General features: G+C 37.1%; 1 protein-coding gene across 1 annotated transcript in view; it reads left to right on the top strand.

Annotated features, from left to right (window-relative positions):
* Positions 1 to 2,908: 2,908 nt before the first annotated feature.
* Positions 2,909 to 17,075, top strand: part of LOC111507381 (cilia- and flagella-associated protein 47) — a 38,129-nt gene continuing 23,962 nt past the window's right edge. Inside the window, 5 exon segments of the mRNA XM_074174948.1 lie at positions 2,909 to 3,219; positions 3,892 to 4,049; positions 9,171 to 9,360; positions 11,006 to 11,293; positions 15,401 to 15,504. Coding sequence (XP_074031049.1) covers positions 2,974 to 3,219; positions 3,892 to 4,049; positions 9,171 to 9,360; positions 11,006 to 11,293; positions 15,401 to 15,504 — 986 coding nt within the window. The 5' untranslated portion in view covers positions 2,909 to 2,973.

Raw genomic sequence — 17,075 nt, 5'->3', positions numbered from 1 at the left:
ATATACAGATGTTTCTCATTTACTGTCGGCCCTCTCCACCAATACGTCTAAAAAAGGCAATTCGTTGTGGACTTCCTTTTCCATTGTGATGGAACTGATGAAATAAAAATAATAAAATTATCGTAAAACTATCAAGGCAATAATACTGAAAACAAAGAATTTTATCGCTTTTGTTTGTTTTTTTGCTTCTTTTTTTATAATAATAATAATAAATGGGCTTTATTTATTGACATACATTGTTTATAAAGAAGAAGTAAATACAAAAATCAATGAAAGGGTAAAGTTCAGCCGAGGCTGTTTTACAACTTAACCTGGGGGATAGCATGTTTCATATAAGAAAAAAACAAAGGTTATACATTCCAAAGTGAATATTAAAAATCTATTTAGCTTAAATAAGGTAAAATATAGCAAAACATACACAAAGGTGAGACAAAGGGAAAACCATATGAGCAAGGCATAACATGAATATATTATTTATCCAGAAGACTTCAGATATGTTTTTAACTTTTACTTGAAATTATATATGGAGTAGTGTCTAAATTCACTGGGCAGAGCATTATATTGTTTGATAGAGTTGTAAATAAAACCACGAGAAAAGCAGGCTGTCGAGTGTTTTGGAATAATAAAAGTGTGACGGTTTCGTTTCCTCGAATTATTCTGTGATTTGAAAGTGTTATATCTTTCATAAATATAATTTGGCTTTTTGTAAATGAGGAATTTATGTGTATTGACGAGTAGGTGGAACTGCCAGGTTTTAGCAATCGGTAACCAACTTGACTCCTCGAACTTGGCGGATATATGGTCGAATTTTCTCAAACCATAAGAGAGACGAATGCAATTGTTTTGTATTTTATGTAAGCGATTCACATCAGTTTGTATCAAAGCAGGCCCGTAGATTATATCGCAATATGCTAATCTAGACAATATGAGGGTTTCGCAAAGTTTCAATTTCAATTTGGAAGTCATAATATCTCTACTTTGATAGAGTTGAGGTAAGATACTGTATGAGCTACGACGAAGTGATTTTATATGTTTGTGAAATCTCAGATCAGCATCTAGTCATAAACCCAAGTTCTTGCTTTCTGTAATTGTTTGTAGTAGGTCTTATCCAATGTGATTTCAATTCTTCCTTCAATTTCCCGTCTTTTGTGTTTTGGGCCAAAAAGTATCAGCTGAGATTTTTCAGAATTCAATTTCAGGTTATGGGCTATAGATAGATCCAGTAACTTTTGTAGATCGCTGTTAATTTTTTCCATTGCCACCTACCAGTTATTTGGAGAAAATCGATAATATTACTGAGTGTCATCTGCATAATGATGAACTGTGCAATGATCAATTATTTTATGGAAGTCAGATATATATATATATATATATATATATATATATATATATATATATATATATATATATATATATATAGAGAGAGAGAGAGAGAGAGAGAACAGAATTGGGCCAAGGTACTCCATAATCAACAGTTAAAGCACTAGAACACTTTCCATCCAGACAGACTGACTGAGTCCGATTTCTGAGGTAACTTTTCAATAGATATACAGTCCCTTCACTAAATCCAAGAAATGACATTTTCCTACAAAGAATATTGTGGTCTAATGTATCGAATGCACTGTAGTCCTATAGAATGTACGAAATCCAGATTTGTTATTAAATTATTATTGTATACAAAAGAATCAATTTGATCTTTCAGAATTCGCTCGAACACCTTAGATGGGATAGGCAGTCTGCTAATTGGCATCAAATGAGATAATTCAGTTGGATTTTCACATTTTGGCAATTTTCCTTCTGCATGGAAACATACAGAAGGAAAATGATTTTTTTCTATAGAGTAATTGAATATGTGTGTGATGTGGTTGATAAGACAATTTTTAATATACTTTTAACAGGTGATGATCGACTGTATTGCCAAACATGCGCCAAACTAACAGTCAGTTAGTTTGGCGCATAGGAAACAAGTATAGCTGAGGAACCAGTCAATTTAATAATGACACTGATGATCTTCAAACAAGACTCAATCTCTGACGGAAGCACCAGACTCTTTCGAAGGTTCGAAATAAATGAACACTTCAATCTAGCAGACCACTATTATAATATTCATGCAGTCATTGTTCACTGTGGTTCAGGCTTTGAATTTGGTCATTATTACGCCTTGGTCAAAGAAGAAACGGACTGGTTTAAGTTTGACGATAGTCGTGTCACGAAGTGTTCTGGCGATGTATTGAATTCATTGGAGCCCCTAGAGGTCATTTCATAAGTGAAAGTATTACTTGTTTCTCTGTGAAAGGTCTAATGAAAATTTTTTTTCCTGTCATAGTATCAGAGTTGGTCTCAAGATTTCTATGTTGGGAGAAAACACTGCTGAAGAACGCATCAAAATCGTTTACTATGTCTTGAGGGGCATCTAGAATGGTGTCTTCCATACATAATATATTGGGTATTATAGAAAATCCAGAAGGTTTTGGGGTCATTGCGAACGTTTGATTCAACAGAATGTTGGTAGTTATCATAAGCTTCTTTTATTTGGTTTTTGATGTAACTTCACAGAAATCTTGGAAAAATCTGCTGTTGCTAGTTTTTATAGCGTGATATATAATACGATTTCAATTTCAAAGAGTATATAATGTCCTGAGTATACCAGCAGTGTTTTTATACCGAGGGACATAGGTTCCTTTTACGCCAGAGGTTCGAGTAACAACTATCAAATTATTGTATAGCAAAACCCGTGATGTGGTTCTGTGAATGTCATAGATTTTCATTAAGTGTCGGCCAATTCCATCTCAAATGAAAATTGTTAGACACAACATTTTTTTGTTGGTGAACGTTTTAAATTTCAATCACCCTATAATATTCCTTTAGATTCGACATGTTTGACAACATTGACATAGTGCATGTCACAGACGATATCGAACGTCAAAAGGTCACATATGACAAAATTCGTTTGAAATTGAAAATCAATTCAGAATGGAAGTTACATCCGATATTTCACTAACACCAAGAAGTGAATCTTTTCCCAATTCTAGAACCGAAAATGTGAATGTTGACGAAGAACCTAGTGGCGGTTATTTGGAACTTAATAATGTTAGGGTTGTTCCACCAAAAATGATTTTCAAAGATGCTTATGACGGGAAAAGGTTCAGCCAGTCGTTCACAATCATCAACGTTGGAAAGTATCCAGCAATCGTTAGAGTGTTTTCTCCAAGTTCGAAGGTGATTATTATAATTGAAGGGGTTATATTTTTAGGAGTGATTAATTTTTGGAAAAGAAAGTTTTTGCCTCTACTACTCCATCTTGATACAAAAAAAGATGAGGGAATCTTCCAAAGGAAGTAAGGAAGTAATCAATTTGAAAATAAGTAACTCTATACATGGATGTGTAGATCATGCAAAGAAGTAACTTTCAGACACAAACTGAAGGAAAGTTCTCCTGAAACAGCTACTTTCATATAAACATTGAATTACACGAAAGAAAAAAAATCTTTCGAAACAAATACTTTTATATGAATACTGAATTATACAGAAGATACTTTTCTCTACTCAGTTTGTATTTCAAACATTCGTTGTGGATCAAAATCAGATTTCATTCACATGAGTTCTACTTTAAATGAATGGTAACAAATTGCACTTACATGGAACACTGTCATCTTCACTGGTATACATCGATGTTTCGCCGTAAGACACTTGCCCTAAGGCAATACATTCCTGACGATGATAACATTTTAGGTGATGAAAAATAAAATATCTTGATGAAACTTAGTTTCATCGACGGGTTTCAACGACGGGTTTCAACGATTTTCGTTTTTTTTTCACGAATTTGCAGATAAGGAGGGTGACAAGTTTTATCTGGGACACACTGTATGTGCATATTTGAATCTTTTACAGGCATTTCGAATGAAACCACTTCCCAGAGGACGATATCTTGCTTCAGGAATGAGTATAACTCGAAAGATCTTCTTGACGTACATAAGTGCCATGGCTGTGCCTCAAGCGTGCTTGTCAATCTACGTTAACGACGACTTACTCTTATATGAGATAGAAGTGTTAAGTATATTTCATTTATTTTCTTTGTGAAACTGCAGTATTCCGCAGTCAAAAGTAACCGAACAATAGCAGATGTTAATTATGCACTTTTCAGGACCAGGCAAAAAACGGCCTCTTCGTAGACTTCATCGAATCCCAAGAACGCAATTTTTATGCCGACGAGATCAATCAACTTGTGTTACGTTGGCTTTGGGTGCACTTATTCAAATGGCTCTTATTTTTCAATTGAATAAGTGGTCATTGCCGCACCCGGTTGGAATATTCAGAGCCTCTCTAGCTCTGAGGTATATTCCCAGTGAGGAGAGTGGAGAGGAGTACGAGTAGTATTTATACCCAAACCAGGTGGGATGGACTACACCTTACCAAAAGCATTCCGACCAATTAGTCTCACATCGTTCTCCTTAAAAACTATGGAGAGGCTATGTGAGCGGTACATAAGAGATGAAGTACTAGTTTATAACCCACTTCATCCAAATCAGCATGCATATACTCCGGGAAGGTCTATTGATTCGGCCCTTCACCATGTGGTTGGCAGAATCGAGAGATCATTGGACAACAAAGAATTCACCCTGGGTATATTCATAGATATCGAGGAAGCGTTTGATAAAACAACCTTTTCAATAATTACCCAGTAACTACACTCTAGAAATGTACCCCTGTTAGTGGGGAGAATGGATACTCAAGATGCTCTCTAGTGGAGCAATTTGTATCAATGTAGAAGACATCACAGTGGGAGTACTGGTCATGAGGGGATGTCCACAGGAAGGGGCCTCATCATCCTTTCTCTGGAACATAGTTCTGTCATGCAGATGACATAGTTATCTTGCAGACCGGCAAATTTGTGAACACACTATGCGATAGAGCGCAGGATGGGCTCAAATTAATAAAGAAATGGTGTGAGGAACACTCACTGTCGATCAATCCCAAGAAGACTGAGATGGTCATTTTCACCAGAAAAAGATGTTTATTGAGCTTGAAACCTCCAGAATTATTCAAAAGCAAACTAAACTTTTCTGAAGAGGTGAAATACCTTGGTACTATTCTCGACAGGAAGATAACATGGAACTCTCACCTACAGAGTGGAGCAAAAAGAGCATATGTGGCTTATGAGCAATGTCGGGGGACAGTGGGACGCGCATGGGGTCTTTCACCCCGGGTGGTCATCTGGATCTACACTGCAATAATAAGACCTATGTTAACGTACGAGGCCATCGTATGGGGACCAAAAGTTTTACAAGCAATTATATCAAATACAGCGACTGCATCACTGGTTGCCTCTGCTAGAGGCAACCTAAAGATTAAGTGTGGAATGGAAAGAAATACCAGCATGATTCAAATGGAACTGGCTGGTATCTCAATCGCCTCAAAAGGAATAACCAGAAACCAGACAAGCCGTATTAGCCTTGAACAGACAACGTGTTACCTCAGGGCTAGTACTAGAGTGCCACCAAGCCTCGGTAGTTAATAACATTATCCAGAGGTGGGTTAAGGGGCACGATAGGAGTAAAGGTAATCGCATTGCCGACTCTTTAGCCAGGGAAGCGGCTGCACTAAGAATTTTAGGACCCAGTGACACCTACGGCCTGATGACGTCGACAATTGCGGAACTAGCCAAATGTTACACCCATGCTCAATCCCTAAAGGGATGGGATGATCTCAAAAGATGCAATCTCGTCAGGATCACCCTGGGCGACCCTTTGAAGCTGGCACCAAAGAAATATCTGGCGATGACCAGGAAAAATCTACGCTGAACAGTAGGATTTCTGACTGGCCACTGTCAATTAAGGAAATGCCTCCATAATATGGTGTTAGTGGACACACCTTTATGCAGGATGTGTGAACAGGAAGATGAGACTGTCAAGCACGTCCTATGCAAGTGCCCGGAGTTAATATCGTCAATATGAGAGTGTGTGTTCGGCGAGTCTTAGTCTACACCTGCCGATATGAAGGAGATGTCTCCCAGCGACCTGTCCACCTCCTGGAAAGGACAGGATGGACGATGACCTATGAGGACAACTCCTCGGGAGAATGTACAATGGGTCACATGTGGCCTAAGTGCTGTGAGCTCAAACTCACCCTCCCTACTCTACAGATACAGAGAAGTGGTCATTGAGGTATTAAAGTTCAAATCAGACGTACCTAATATTAATTCAGTCAACTCCTAATATTAATAATACTAATATTATGATACTAGTATCAAAAAAAGTCCCAGTGCTACTACAACACTCAAGGTTACTCTCACCAGAAGTATCTCCACCGCAATCTGAATGATTGGTTGCTTTTTACAGAATAATTACTTGTTAAATCCCACAAAATTCAAAGCACCATGAATAAAACATTTTTTATGTGTGAGACGGAAACGATTGAAAAGTAATTTAAAGAATAACAAAAAGATTGTGATTGTTTCTCAATGTCACCACTGAATTATCCATCACAATATTCATTAGTTTCGTTATGGGTTGTGCATGACGAGAATGCATAATAAGTACATCCAATTTAATTATTTTCGTAATTATATTAATCATATCATGCCACAGCTCTGACTAGTTGTAATAAAGCTTAGAATAGCTCCTACTCGATGTATTTTCGGTTGAGTTATAGAAATAATTTCTTTCAAGCACTACAGAAAAATTCATAAGGCTCTCTAAGAGCTGTGCTTGTGCGAGAGTAGCGATTGAATCGTTGGAGATTAAATCCATTTGGAAAAACGTTCTCAGGTAGTTTATTCCACATAAACGTAGTTCTCCAAATGAAAGAGTTTCTAAACAGTAAAGTTCGAGGTTTGATTTGAACCTCAAAACGGTGTGCAGAGCCACAACCCGTCGCGTATTTTTGATATGTACCGCTCTTGGTACGGAATACCATATATATTTGTTAATCGAGGCGAGAAAAACAAAGAAAAGTATTTTGTATTATACAAAACTGTATTTCAAACATGTTCCAGGTAATAACGATATAATGTATGAATTATCATCAAGACCGATATCCCGAACAAAGAAATAATAATGTAATATCAATTCCAGTTCAATTGAAAGTAAACCCAAATCAATTATTTTTGGAAACTAGTTGCTGGAATAAACAATTTTCTTTTCAACTATTCATTCTTCAGAAATACCTTTTTTATATGTTTTCGAAAATCTTGATACAGATTTTCAGTCATCAATTCTTTTCAATAGAAACAGAGATGAATTTTAATGGTTGGCGTTCGGAAGATACCATATTTTATCGAAATAAGAGTTTATTCAGAAGTTTGTTCATTATTTCCTATGTATACATTATAAAATGTCATGAATGAGCTCATATCACTCGTATTATTGTTATTAGTATTGAAAAAGACATCCGAGAAGAAGAATTATTGAAGTTTTCATCAGAAACCAAGAAAACTTACTCTTTTGTTTGTCATTCATCAATTTATTCGAAGATAAATCCAAAGTTTTATAGTCGTTAGAAGGAATTTTACGTTCCATTGTATGGATTATAAAAATATTCAATATTTGATTTGAAAATTTTGACTCTGGGTTGAAATGCGATAAGTATATTCTCAAATATCCATTTATTGGAACTTCAGGCCTCAATCAACTGCAGCTTTACTTCAAATATCACATTCCTAACCTCACAAACATTGTATTGTGGTATATAGAATGAATTGGTAGTCATCCGGTTATTTTTAGAAAAATGTTTACTACCGAAATGTGATGTCATGAAAAACTTTGGCATGGTGGATTTAACGACGAACTGTACCATATATATGCCACATTCAATCTTTCCTTCGTAAAACGAATGGTTTTTGTTGAAGCAACTAACGTGACCCCTTATAATGAAATATAAATTCAATAAAAGTATCTACCTAAACCAAATTATATTAATTCACTTATCAAAAAGTTCTAACAATAACTATAAAACCATACATTCTGATGTCAGTAGTATAAAAAAATCATTCATTTGGCTTTGAAGCAAACTGATCGAACTTTAAAAAACTTTCAAAGATAAGATACAAAATATTAAGTATGATAGATTATGGTTCATTCTTTATCTCTATGATGTCAAATTATATGGGAGAAGAACGGACTTGCTTGAAAAAATCTGTTTGAAATCTGTTTTTCCGTTAATCAGCTGTGGCCCAAATACGAACGACAACTCTCAGAAGTTGAGAAACTTGTGCGAGCTAAGAACTGACCAGGTCTTACTTTTTAACGTGTGATTCCTTAGACAGAAATAGAAATAAATATAACAATAAATTCGTCCGAATGAGAAGCGGCATTGAAGGTAAAAGATTGGTTTTTAACAAAGAATTAAAAAAAATACAAAATGATCTGTTCGAGTTACAAGCTCCAAATATTTCGTGAATGTCACAGCCTACATTAATTTTGATTCTGAATTAAAGAACGAAACTGCCCATATGTCGAACATTCAACAATTTCACCATAGTAGTGATTATTTCTTGAGATGGGGATTATCTCAATAGTTCCCTACAAATGACTTTAACCTATTGGAATAACCTTCAACACAAAGATGATTGGTAATGACGATATGAACATGGTCTATCATCACCAATAAAGATCTATTTGTGCCTTATCTAGTAGTTGAAGAGTCTAACGATAAGAAAGTTCAAATCTTTAAGGTCCTCAATTTATTTGATACGCGACCTTCTGAAGCTTTCAGATGAGTCAATGAATTCTTTCTAATGCTTATGGAATTAACCTTTTAGTGTGTTTTTTCCTGCCATTTCATTTCAGTAGAATTCTGGTAAATCAAGTATCCACACTGTAGGAACTCCTTTTTCACACGGCTTTCCAAAAGTTCGAAGGAAGTTACCAGAGAAAGGAATTATCAGTTGCCTTTCTTATGAAGATATCAGATGTTATTATTTCTGAATCTTGAAAATTCAAGTATTTTTCTTCACCAGGAAAAAAGTTTCTATAGATAGGGGTTATTCTTTGGTCAATATTGAATATTCTACTTCAACTTCGAGAAAGAGACGATTGCTCGGAAGCACTGACGTTACAAATTTCTGAGCAAGGGAACAATTTGAACGTTCAGTTTGAGATCAAATTTAACAGCCTTTTAGATAGATTGTATTCTGTTCTTCATACTGAAATTGAAAAACTATTCTTCCACAGATACATCAGTTCAGCCTACATATCCATGAGACCCAAAATCCTGAATTTTGGAGAAATAGACGTCGGAACAGCTTCAGAACAGATGGGAGTTCAGTTGAGTAATTGTGGACATAAAGGATCATCGTTTGTGGTGGATTTAGGCAGAAATGATCTGGAATTGATAGTCCATCCGATGAAGGGAGTTATTAAGGTATATGAAGGTGGTCTTCAAAGTTTCCGATCTAACATATAAGATATAAGACATTTTCTAATTTTTTTTCCAATCTACACACATCTCTCAGCGATGTAACTCGTCCAAATAGTACTCGGCGTTTATCTTTGCGACATAGTTGTTCACGAAGGTTCATTTGACAAATATTTCTGTTCCCCGAGCGCAGTTTTTAGATGAGGGAACAAAAGAAAGTCGCTTGGGGCTAGATATGGTGAGTGAGGCGGATATATGACTTATGACAAACACGTTGTTTTGATTGTTTCGACTTGTTCATAACTTCTGCTATCTCTCTCACTTCAATTCGGCGGTCGTCTTGCACCATTTGGTGAACTTTGGCGATGGGAGCAGGTGTAAGTAGTAAGGATATAGGTTTCGTTTGTTGAGTGTTGAAGAACGAGTTTCTTGTGACGTGCTGTAAAATTGAATTTAGAGAAAAGTACTCCCATGGCGCCTTTTTGAAAGGAAGTGACCACTTGTTTATGTCGTTGAAAAGATAATTTTTTTAAGGACAAGAAAATCCTCATTCTAATAAACATTTTGAAAAATATACATAGTTTGATTTGGATTTCTTGACTTGTGTTCATTTTTGGTTGAATCAAAAAAGGTTTTTTTATTTGTTTTTACATTTCAAAATTTCAAAATCTCAAATTTCTCATCCCAGAAACAACTGAATGGTGTCGTATGCAATTGATTTGTTGTCACTCGGTATATGTAGATTCCCAAACAAAAATTATTGGAATCTGGTTTTCTTCATTTATGAAATTGATCAGTTGATACCCTCACTAAAAATTCACTTACCATAAATATGTAGAAAATATAAAAATTATCGTTGTATTAATATATTGAATTTTTTTCACGTTTATGTCACGACTTTTCACATGTGAGGGATTGAATTCTCCTTTATTAGTTTTCTGCCACTCTTCTGCTTTCTCCCTTCGTTTTTTCTTCGAATTTGCTTGCAAAATATATTGTATTGATTTAAATAAACTATTCTGGTTTGATAAAAGAGCAATTTCTGCCTTGATTTATTATGTGCAGGTGTTGAATTCTGCTAGTTGTTAGATTAGATTACTGTTTTTCGTACTAGGAACCCTTTTATCAGAAGAATTTTTATTATTATTATTAAACTTCGGTGTAGAGTTTCACGACGTATACAGCCGTGACGATCCATCCAAGACATGCTGTTTTCCTGAGCTCTTCATCCACACAGCACTATTTATTGCGATAAATAAGCTATAGAGAACAGTCTTGTAATGATATAAATTATCTGTTATTGTAATGAATACTGATTGAAAAACGGTCCACTGCCTTTGTTTATCAGCTCCAACGAGGCTCATTATCATTACAATCGTCCACTCTAATCACACGTTTACATAACGACATTACAATTCAATATTTGATGAAAAAACACGCATAATAATGTAATTATCATCCACTATTATCATTATAAATGTGAACGGAAATTGCATTCTCTACTTTTTCATTCAAATGCAGAATTCTTACTCAACGCAACGATTCTCAGAGGTTGTAATAAAACTCAAGATCCAATTCACATTATTTGATCTGGGTTTTGAATGATTTTATTTTCCAAAAAGAGGATTCACTTTCTTCAATAATCTTCCAGCCATCAGAAACCATTGAAATCAGAGTAGAAATTTTGGGAACTCAAGAAGGAACATTTTTGAAAGAGTTTTGGATCAAAACAGAGCCTCCTCAACGAGTGTGGATCACAGGGACGTTTATACGGGCTGCTCTGGTAATTGAACACCCACTTCCCATTTTCGATCTGACTCTGATAGATTTTCCAAAAACGTATTACGGAGCACAAAGCAAGAGAACTCTGGTTATTGAAAACAACAGTTCTACGGCTAGTATGTTCTGTACGTTGGCAGAACAACTTAGGGAATATGTTGTAAGTATTTTGCAAAATTGGTGTATACAGAATTTATGAAGTACCCGAAAGGATTTTTAACAACTTACGTTGAACGGAATCAAAAATGACTATAGCAATTTGTCAATTTATTATTTCGAATCGATCATCAATGGGAATTTTTCAATCGTTTTCTTAAGAAAAAAACACAAGCACTACAGACAAATCCTTAGGGCGCTCTAAGAGCGGTACCTGTGCGAAAGTAGCGATTTATATTGAATTTGAATGGCTGGAGATTGAATTCATTAGGGAAAACGTTCTCAGAAAGTTTATTACACATAAACGCAGTTTTTTATACGAAAGAGTTCTTGAACAATGAAGTTCGAGGTGTACTTAGTTGAACGACAGTCCGTCGCGTATTTCTGATATGTGCCAACTCACTTGAATACCTCCTGTAAACGTATTTATTAGAGAGACAAATCTCCAACCTTTCTTTGATGTTCCAGACTATCAAAGTTGCAAGTGATGTTCATGTCTCTAATCAGGTGAATAACTCTTTTCTGAATGGAATGGAATGAGAAATTTTTTTTTCTTTTTTTTTTTGTACCTTGGGAGCTGTCTGACTTGTACATTTAGTCCACGTCTCCAGAAAACCCTGCAGCCTCTTGGGCTTATTGCGTTTATTCTCCCATCTCCTCATGACACACATTCCATCAGTCTCGTTCCCTGTACTAGTTTGTACAGGTTCCGTGTTGGATGTTCGTCATATTCTTCTGGACTTTATTTTGTACGTCCATATATTGCCTGCCTGCTGTAATTCAGTGCCTCACATTCGCATAAGATGTGTAGAGCTGTTTCATTGCATAATCTTCAGCTGAGGTTTCCTTTGCACAGCCCCATTTTATTCAGGTATTCTCTAAGCGGAAAATGACCGGTTAGTAACCCTGTAATTATTCTGAGCCGATTTCCACTATATTGAAGTAGTTCTTCGGTTCTTTTCTCGGACGGTTCCCTAATGAAGGTTCTACTGTGTTTGTTGCCAGGTACTTTTGTCCAGTACTTTGTGTGCTTTTTATTGGTCCATGTCCTAATCTGGTTTCGTACCAATGATTTTGGTACCCCCAGAGCTGGTTCAGGACCTATATATGAAGTTGATGATCCGCGTCTAGCGCATTCATCAGCTTTATCATTACCTGTGATTCCTGAATGCCCTCGCACCCAGTACAAAGTTAATTTGTTCCTGTTTGCAAGTTCTTTCAGTTCTTCATGGCATCTCCAGACTAGTTTTGATGTCACCTTCGGGTTTGTCAGAGAGTACGCTCTTGCTGTCTGTAAAAATTCTGATCCGCTCATTTCTTTGAGGTCTCAATTTAATGAGCTTCGCACACTACAAGATAGCATACACTTCCGCTTGGAAGACAGATGTGTATAGTCCTAGCGGATAGCTGTAATTTAGATTTCTATCCGCTCAGTATATTCCAGCTCCCGTTCCATGTTTGGTCTTCGATCCATCTGTATACCAGGTGTTCTTTCCAAACATGTTTTCGGGATTTCTAATGGTCTTCCACTCTTCACGGCTTATGATTTTGACCGTGAAGTTTGTGTTAAAGGTGTACTTCGGTGTCATGTGGTCCGTGCACATATTCAATATGTACTTCTCCACTTGTTCCGAAATTTCTGTTCGGTCCGATCTTTTGTAGTTCGGTGAGTTTTCCAGTCTGAATTGGCCCATCCTGGCCTCCCCCATTATCACAAAGTGTAAAGGAGGTAGATTCAGGAGTGTCTCCAATGCAGCTGTTGGTGTAGTTCTCATTGCTCCCGTCATTCCCAAACATGCAAGTCTTGTGACTTGTGTACCTGGCCTAGTTTGTTGATGGCGGTCGCCTGCTTCATCTTTGGCCACCAGACCAGAGATGCGAAAGTTATCATGGGTTCAACCACCATCGTGTATAGCCAATATACCATGTCTGGTTTTAGCCCCCATGTTTTTCCACAGGTGCTTCTGGCGAGCATCAGTGCTACCTCCGCTTTCCTCTTTATCCTGTCCAAGTGTTGATTCCAGGTCAGTTTGGAATCTAGCATTACTCCCAGATATTTAACCTCCCTTGACACTTGTATTTCTTCACCTCAAAGTTTTAGAGGTCCGAGACCCTCCGTTTCAGCCCTTATGGTGAATGCTACTATGGTCGATTTGGATGGGCTTATGTTAAGCCCTTCTTTTGCGGTCCATCCTGTTATAGTGTTCAGGGCATACTGCATGCATCCCTTCACTACATTATTGTATTTATCCTGGACTAAGATGACTAAGTCGTCTGCATAGTCCAGTGCTTTATACCCATTATGGTCCAAGAGACATAGTAGCTCGTCCTTTACAAGGTTCCATAATAGAGGGGATAGAACCCCCCCTGAGGACAGCCCCTTGCTACCCGTGCCACGACTGATTCCCCCACAATAGTTGTATATACCAATCTTATGCTAAGCATGCAGTCTGTCCACCTACAGCTTGTCTTGTCGATCCCTCTTCTCCTCGACGCCTGGATGATTGATTCTAACGACATATTATCAAATGCGCCCTCAATGTCCAAGAAAGCAGCTAAAGGTACTTCCTTGTTTTTGTGAGTATATTCTACTTTTTCTGTTACCCGTTTTTGTTGACATACCTGACCTGAGTTGTGGAATTGGCCGCGGTGGTAGTGCGTCCGACTCACGATCGGAAGGTCGTGTGTTCGATTCCCGCCTCGACCAGATATTTTTCTCGAGAGAATTTATCTGGTTGAAGCTGGAATGATTCTGCAACCGTGTTAGGAATCACACGTTAAAAGGTAAGACCTCGTTAGTCCTTAGCTCGCACAAGTTTCTCAACTTCTGAGAGTTGTCGTTCGTATGGGGGCGGCAGCTGATTAACGGAAAAACAGATTTTAAACAGATTTTAAACTTGTATGCATATTGGTCTCGATGTAATGGTCTGACAGCCAGTGATACGTCCCTGATATGCCAGTCAAGTAGTTTTTCTAGCGTTTTCAACAAGAATGACATGAGACTAATTGGTCTCAAAGCCTTTGCTGACAACAATACTCCAAAGAGCTTTATAAAGTAACAAGCTTTTGAGAAGCAGCCTTTGCAATTCCAGCGACATGATTGTGCCAAGACATATTAGTGTCCATTTTGATCCCCAACAAACTCATCGAAGCAGAAAGCGAAATTTTCTGTCCTGACATCATTATATCCGGTTCGAAAACATTAATCTTTTTAGAGAAAACCTATGCCTGGGTTTTCGTGGCATTGAATTGAACCTGGTTACTTCCACCCCACATCGAAATCACTTCTATATCACCATTAAGATATGTAACCTCCTGCTGCCGGTAAGATGTGCATCCGCAACCGATGTCCTGGAATCCAAATGGAATGAAGAGACAAGCATGCTGTCGTCAGCAAAGGAATATACTGGTTTCTTGTTTTTTTTTTCAATAAGTCGTTGATGTACAATAAAAAGACAGTATGGATCCCTGGAGAACACCAGCGTTGATGGTGAAAGTATTCAAAAGATATCCATCAACGGTCACTTGCAGGAAACGTTCTTTCAGAAAGCTGGTAAGCCATACACAAAAATGATCCGACAAGGCATAGCATCAAAGTTTAGCCAGCAAACCTTCATGCCACACACGGTCATAGGCCTCAGAAATAGCAAGCGCAGACATCAGAGTCTTTCTATTCCATTATCCCTATTACAGTAGGGATTGATGATGGTGCTATCGATGCTATCGACCTCGCTCTTCATGTTCAATAAAAGAAGTTTCAATGCTCTGTGCAACAAAATATATTTTTAACTTTTGAACTGAATAGCTGCGAAAAGAACGCTTAATAAATCGCTAATTATGGGTTGCTCGAGGATACTAAATACAGACGATGTTTTTCGATGAAATTTTCGAAAACTCTTTTGGATATTGGAATTCTCAAATGTCCTCGAGTACAAAGAACAATTATCAGTAGAGATTCAGTCCAGCTTAAAGAAATTAACATTTTACAAAATATATATTACATTTTTTAATGTTTTCATTCCTATTATTCATGCACAATATTCCTGTATCCCCAAGAAGAACCCAAACGAACCATCAATACATCCTCATAACGGTTTGATTTTTTTTTCAGTTTCTTGAGGAAGCCAGAAAGACTGACGACAATTTGAAATGTTTTTGTATAACACCGAGAGAAGGCAGATTGTCAGCAAAGCACAAATACATTTTGGGAGTCTCGTAAGTCAATGACGTTCATATTTATTATAGATACAAAAGTATCTAATGATGAGTTTTCCATACTTTCATCAAAATAAGTAACTGCGGATGTTAGTAATATCTCTCAGCCCGAGTATATAAAATGAACGCGCTGCAAATTATGTATTGAGACGGACGTTTTAGACTTTGTTGAAATACATCATCTCTTATGAGCAGAAGCAAATGACTGGTTCGATTCCAGATAGATTACTATCTCCATTCATGATATGATCACTCCAACCTTGAAGCTACCCTGATAGTCAATATTTCGGTAAATAGTTTCATGAATGTCCCTTAGTGTAGAAATTCGTTTCTCTTTTATATTGGAAATAATTATACATCTGCGTAAAATTGCCAAATCACAGTTTTGAAATTTTCTCGTTTTTGAATCTTCAAAGTTAAAATGCTATGTTGGTCACAGTTTCACCTATAATTTCTATTACTTCTTACCTTCGCAAGAGGAATTACTATTACATCTGTCGTCACTTTCGTTTGCATGAAAGTTAAAACGTTGTTCACAATTTATCTGCTTTGTCCACTGAGAACTTGGTTTTTCAGTTTATATTTGGAATGCATTTTCAGAGACAGCAAATAACTTGAAGATCATTACACATAATGATTTCTCCACTAATTGTATAAACACGATGTTCTCTATACGAGTTCCTCGATGCTGAAGAGCTCTTGCCCCACTTCGCCGGCTGATTTACTGCGCATCGAATATTCAGAGCATAGCTAGATTTGCCAAGCTGTACACTGGGCATTTTTCCAATAACTTGTGTGAAATTTTTACAAAAATTTTACGAAACCACATGTGTTGAAGTGTACAAGAGCTTCTCAAGGCATTGAAAGAACGTGTTCTATAGTGGAATAGATATCGCAGTTTATCAAACATTCGTGTGGGAAAACGTTCTCAGGAAGTTTATTCGACATAAACGCAGTTCTCCAGATGAAAGAGTTCTCAAATAGTGAAGTTTGAGGTGTACTGAGTTGAGCCTTAAAACGATGAGCAGCCACAGTCCTTCGCGTATTTCTGATATGTACCGTTCTTGGTGTAATCGAATGTGCCAAGTCACTTGAACACTTCCCGTGAAAGTATCTTTAGAAGAGAGACAAATCTCCAACCTTTTTTTGATGTTCCAGGCTATCAAGGTTGCACGTGATGTTCGTGCCTCCAATCAGGCGGATGGTTCTTTTCTGGATGGAATTCAGCAACTTCAGGGTGTGTTTAGGGCAAAGGTCCATACATAGAACAATACTCGAATAATACTCTGAGCTTTATAAAGCAGCAACAGTTGCTGAGGTGTGTACAGTTTTCTGTTTCGGAACAGACATGATCGTGCCAAGACATATGGTGTCCATTTCAACCCCCAACAAACTTATCAAAGCAGAAAGCGGAATTGTCTGACCTGATATTATTATATCCGGTTCAAAGACATTTATCTTCTTGGAGAAAACCGATGTCTGGATTTTTGTGGCATTGAATTGAATTTTCACACAAGTTCGAAATCACCTATAGATCCTCATTGAGATATGCAACCTCCTGCTGCCGGTGA

This window comes from Leptinotarsa decemlineata, unplaced genomic scaffold (genome assembly GCF_025532065.1).
Source record: "Leptinotarsa decemlineata unplaced genomic scaffold, Ldec_3_MD MMD2_tig00000882_RagTag_RagTag, whole genome shotgun sequence".
NCBI classification, from domain to species: domain Eukaryota; kingdom Metazoa; phylum Arthropoda; class Insecta; order Coleoptera; family Chrysomelidae; genus Leptinotarsa; species Leptinotarsa decemlineata.
The sequence above is the reverse complement of the archived record's forward strand: the minus strand, read 5'-3'. Positions and strand labels throughout refer to the sequence as shown.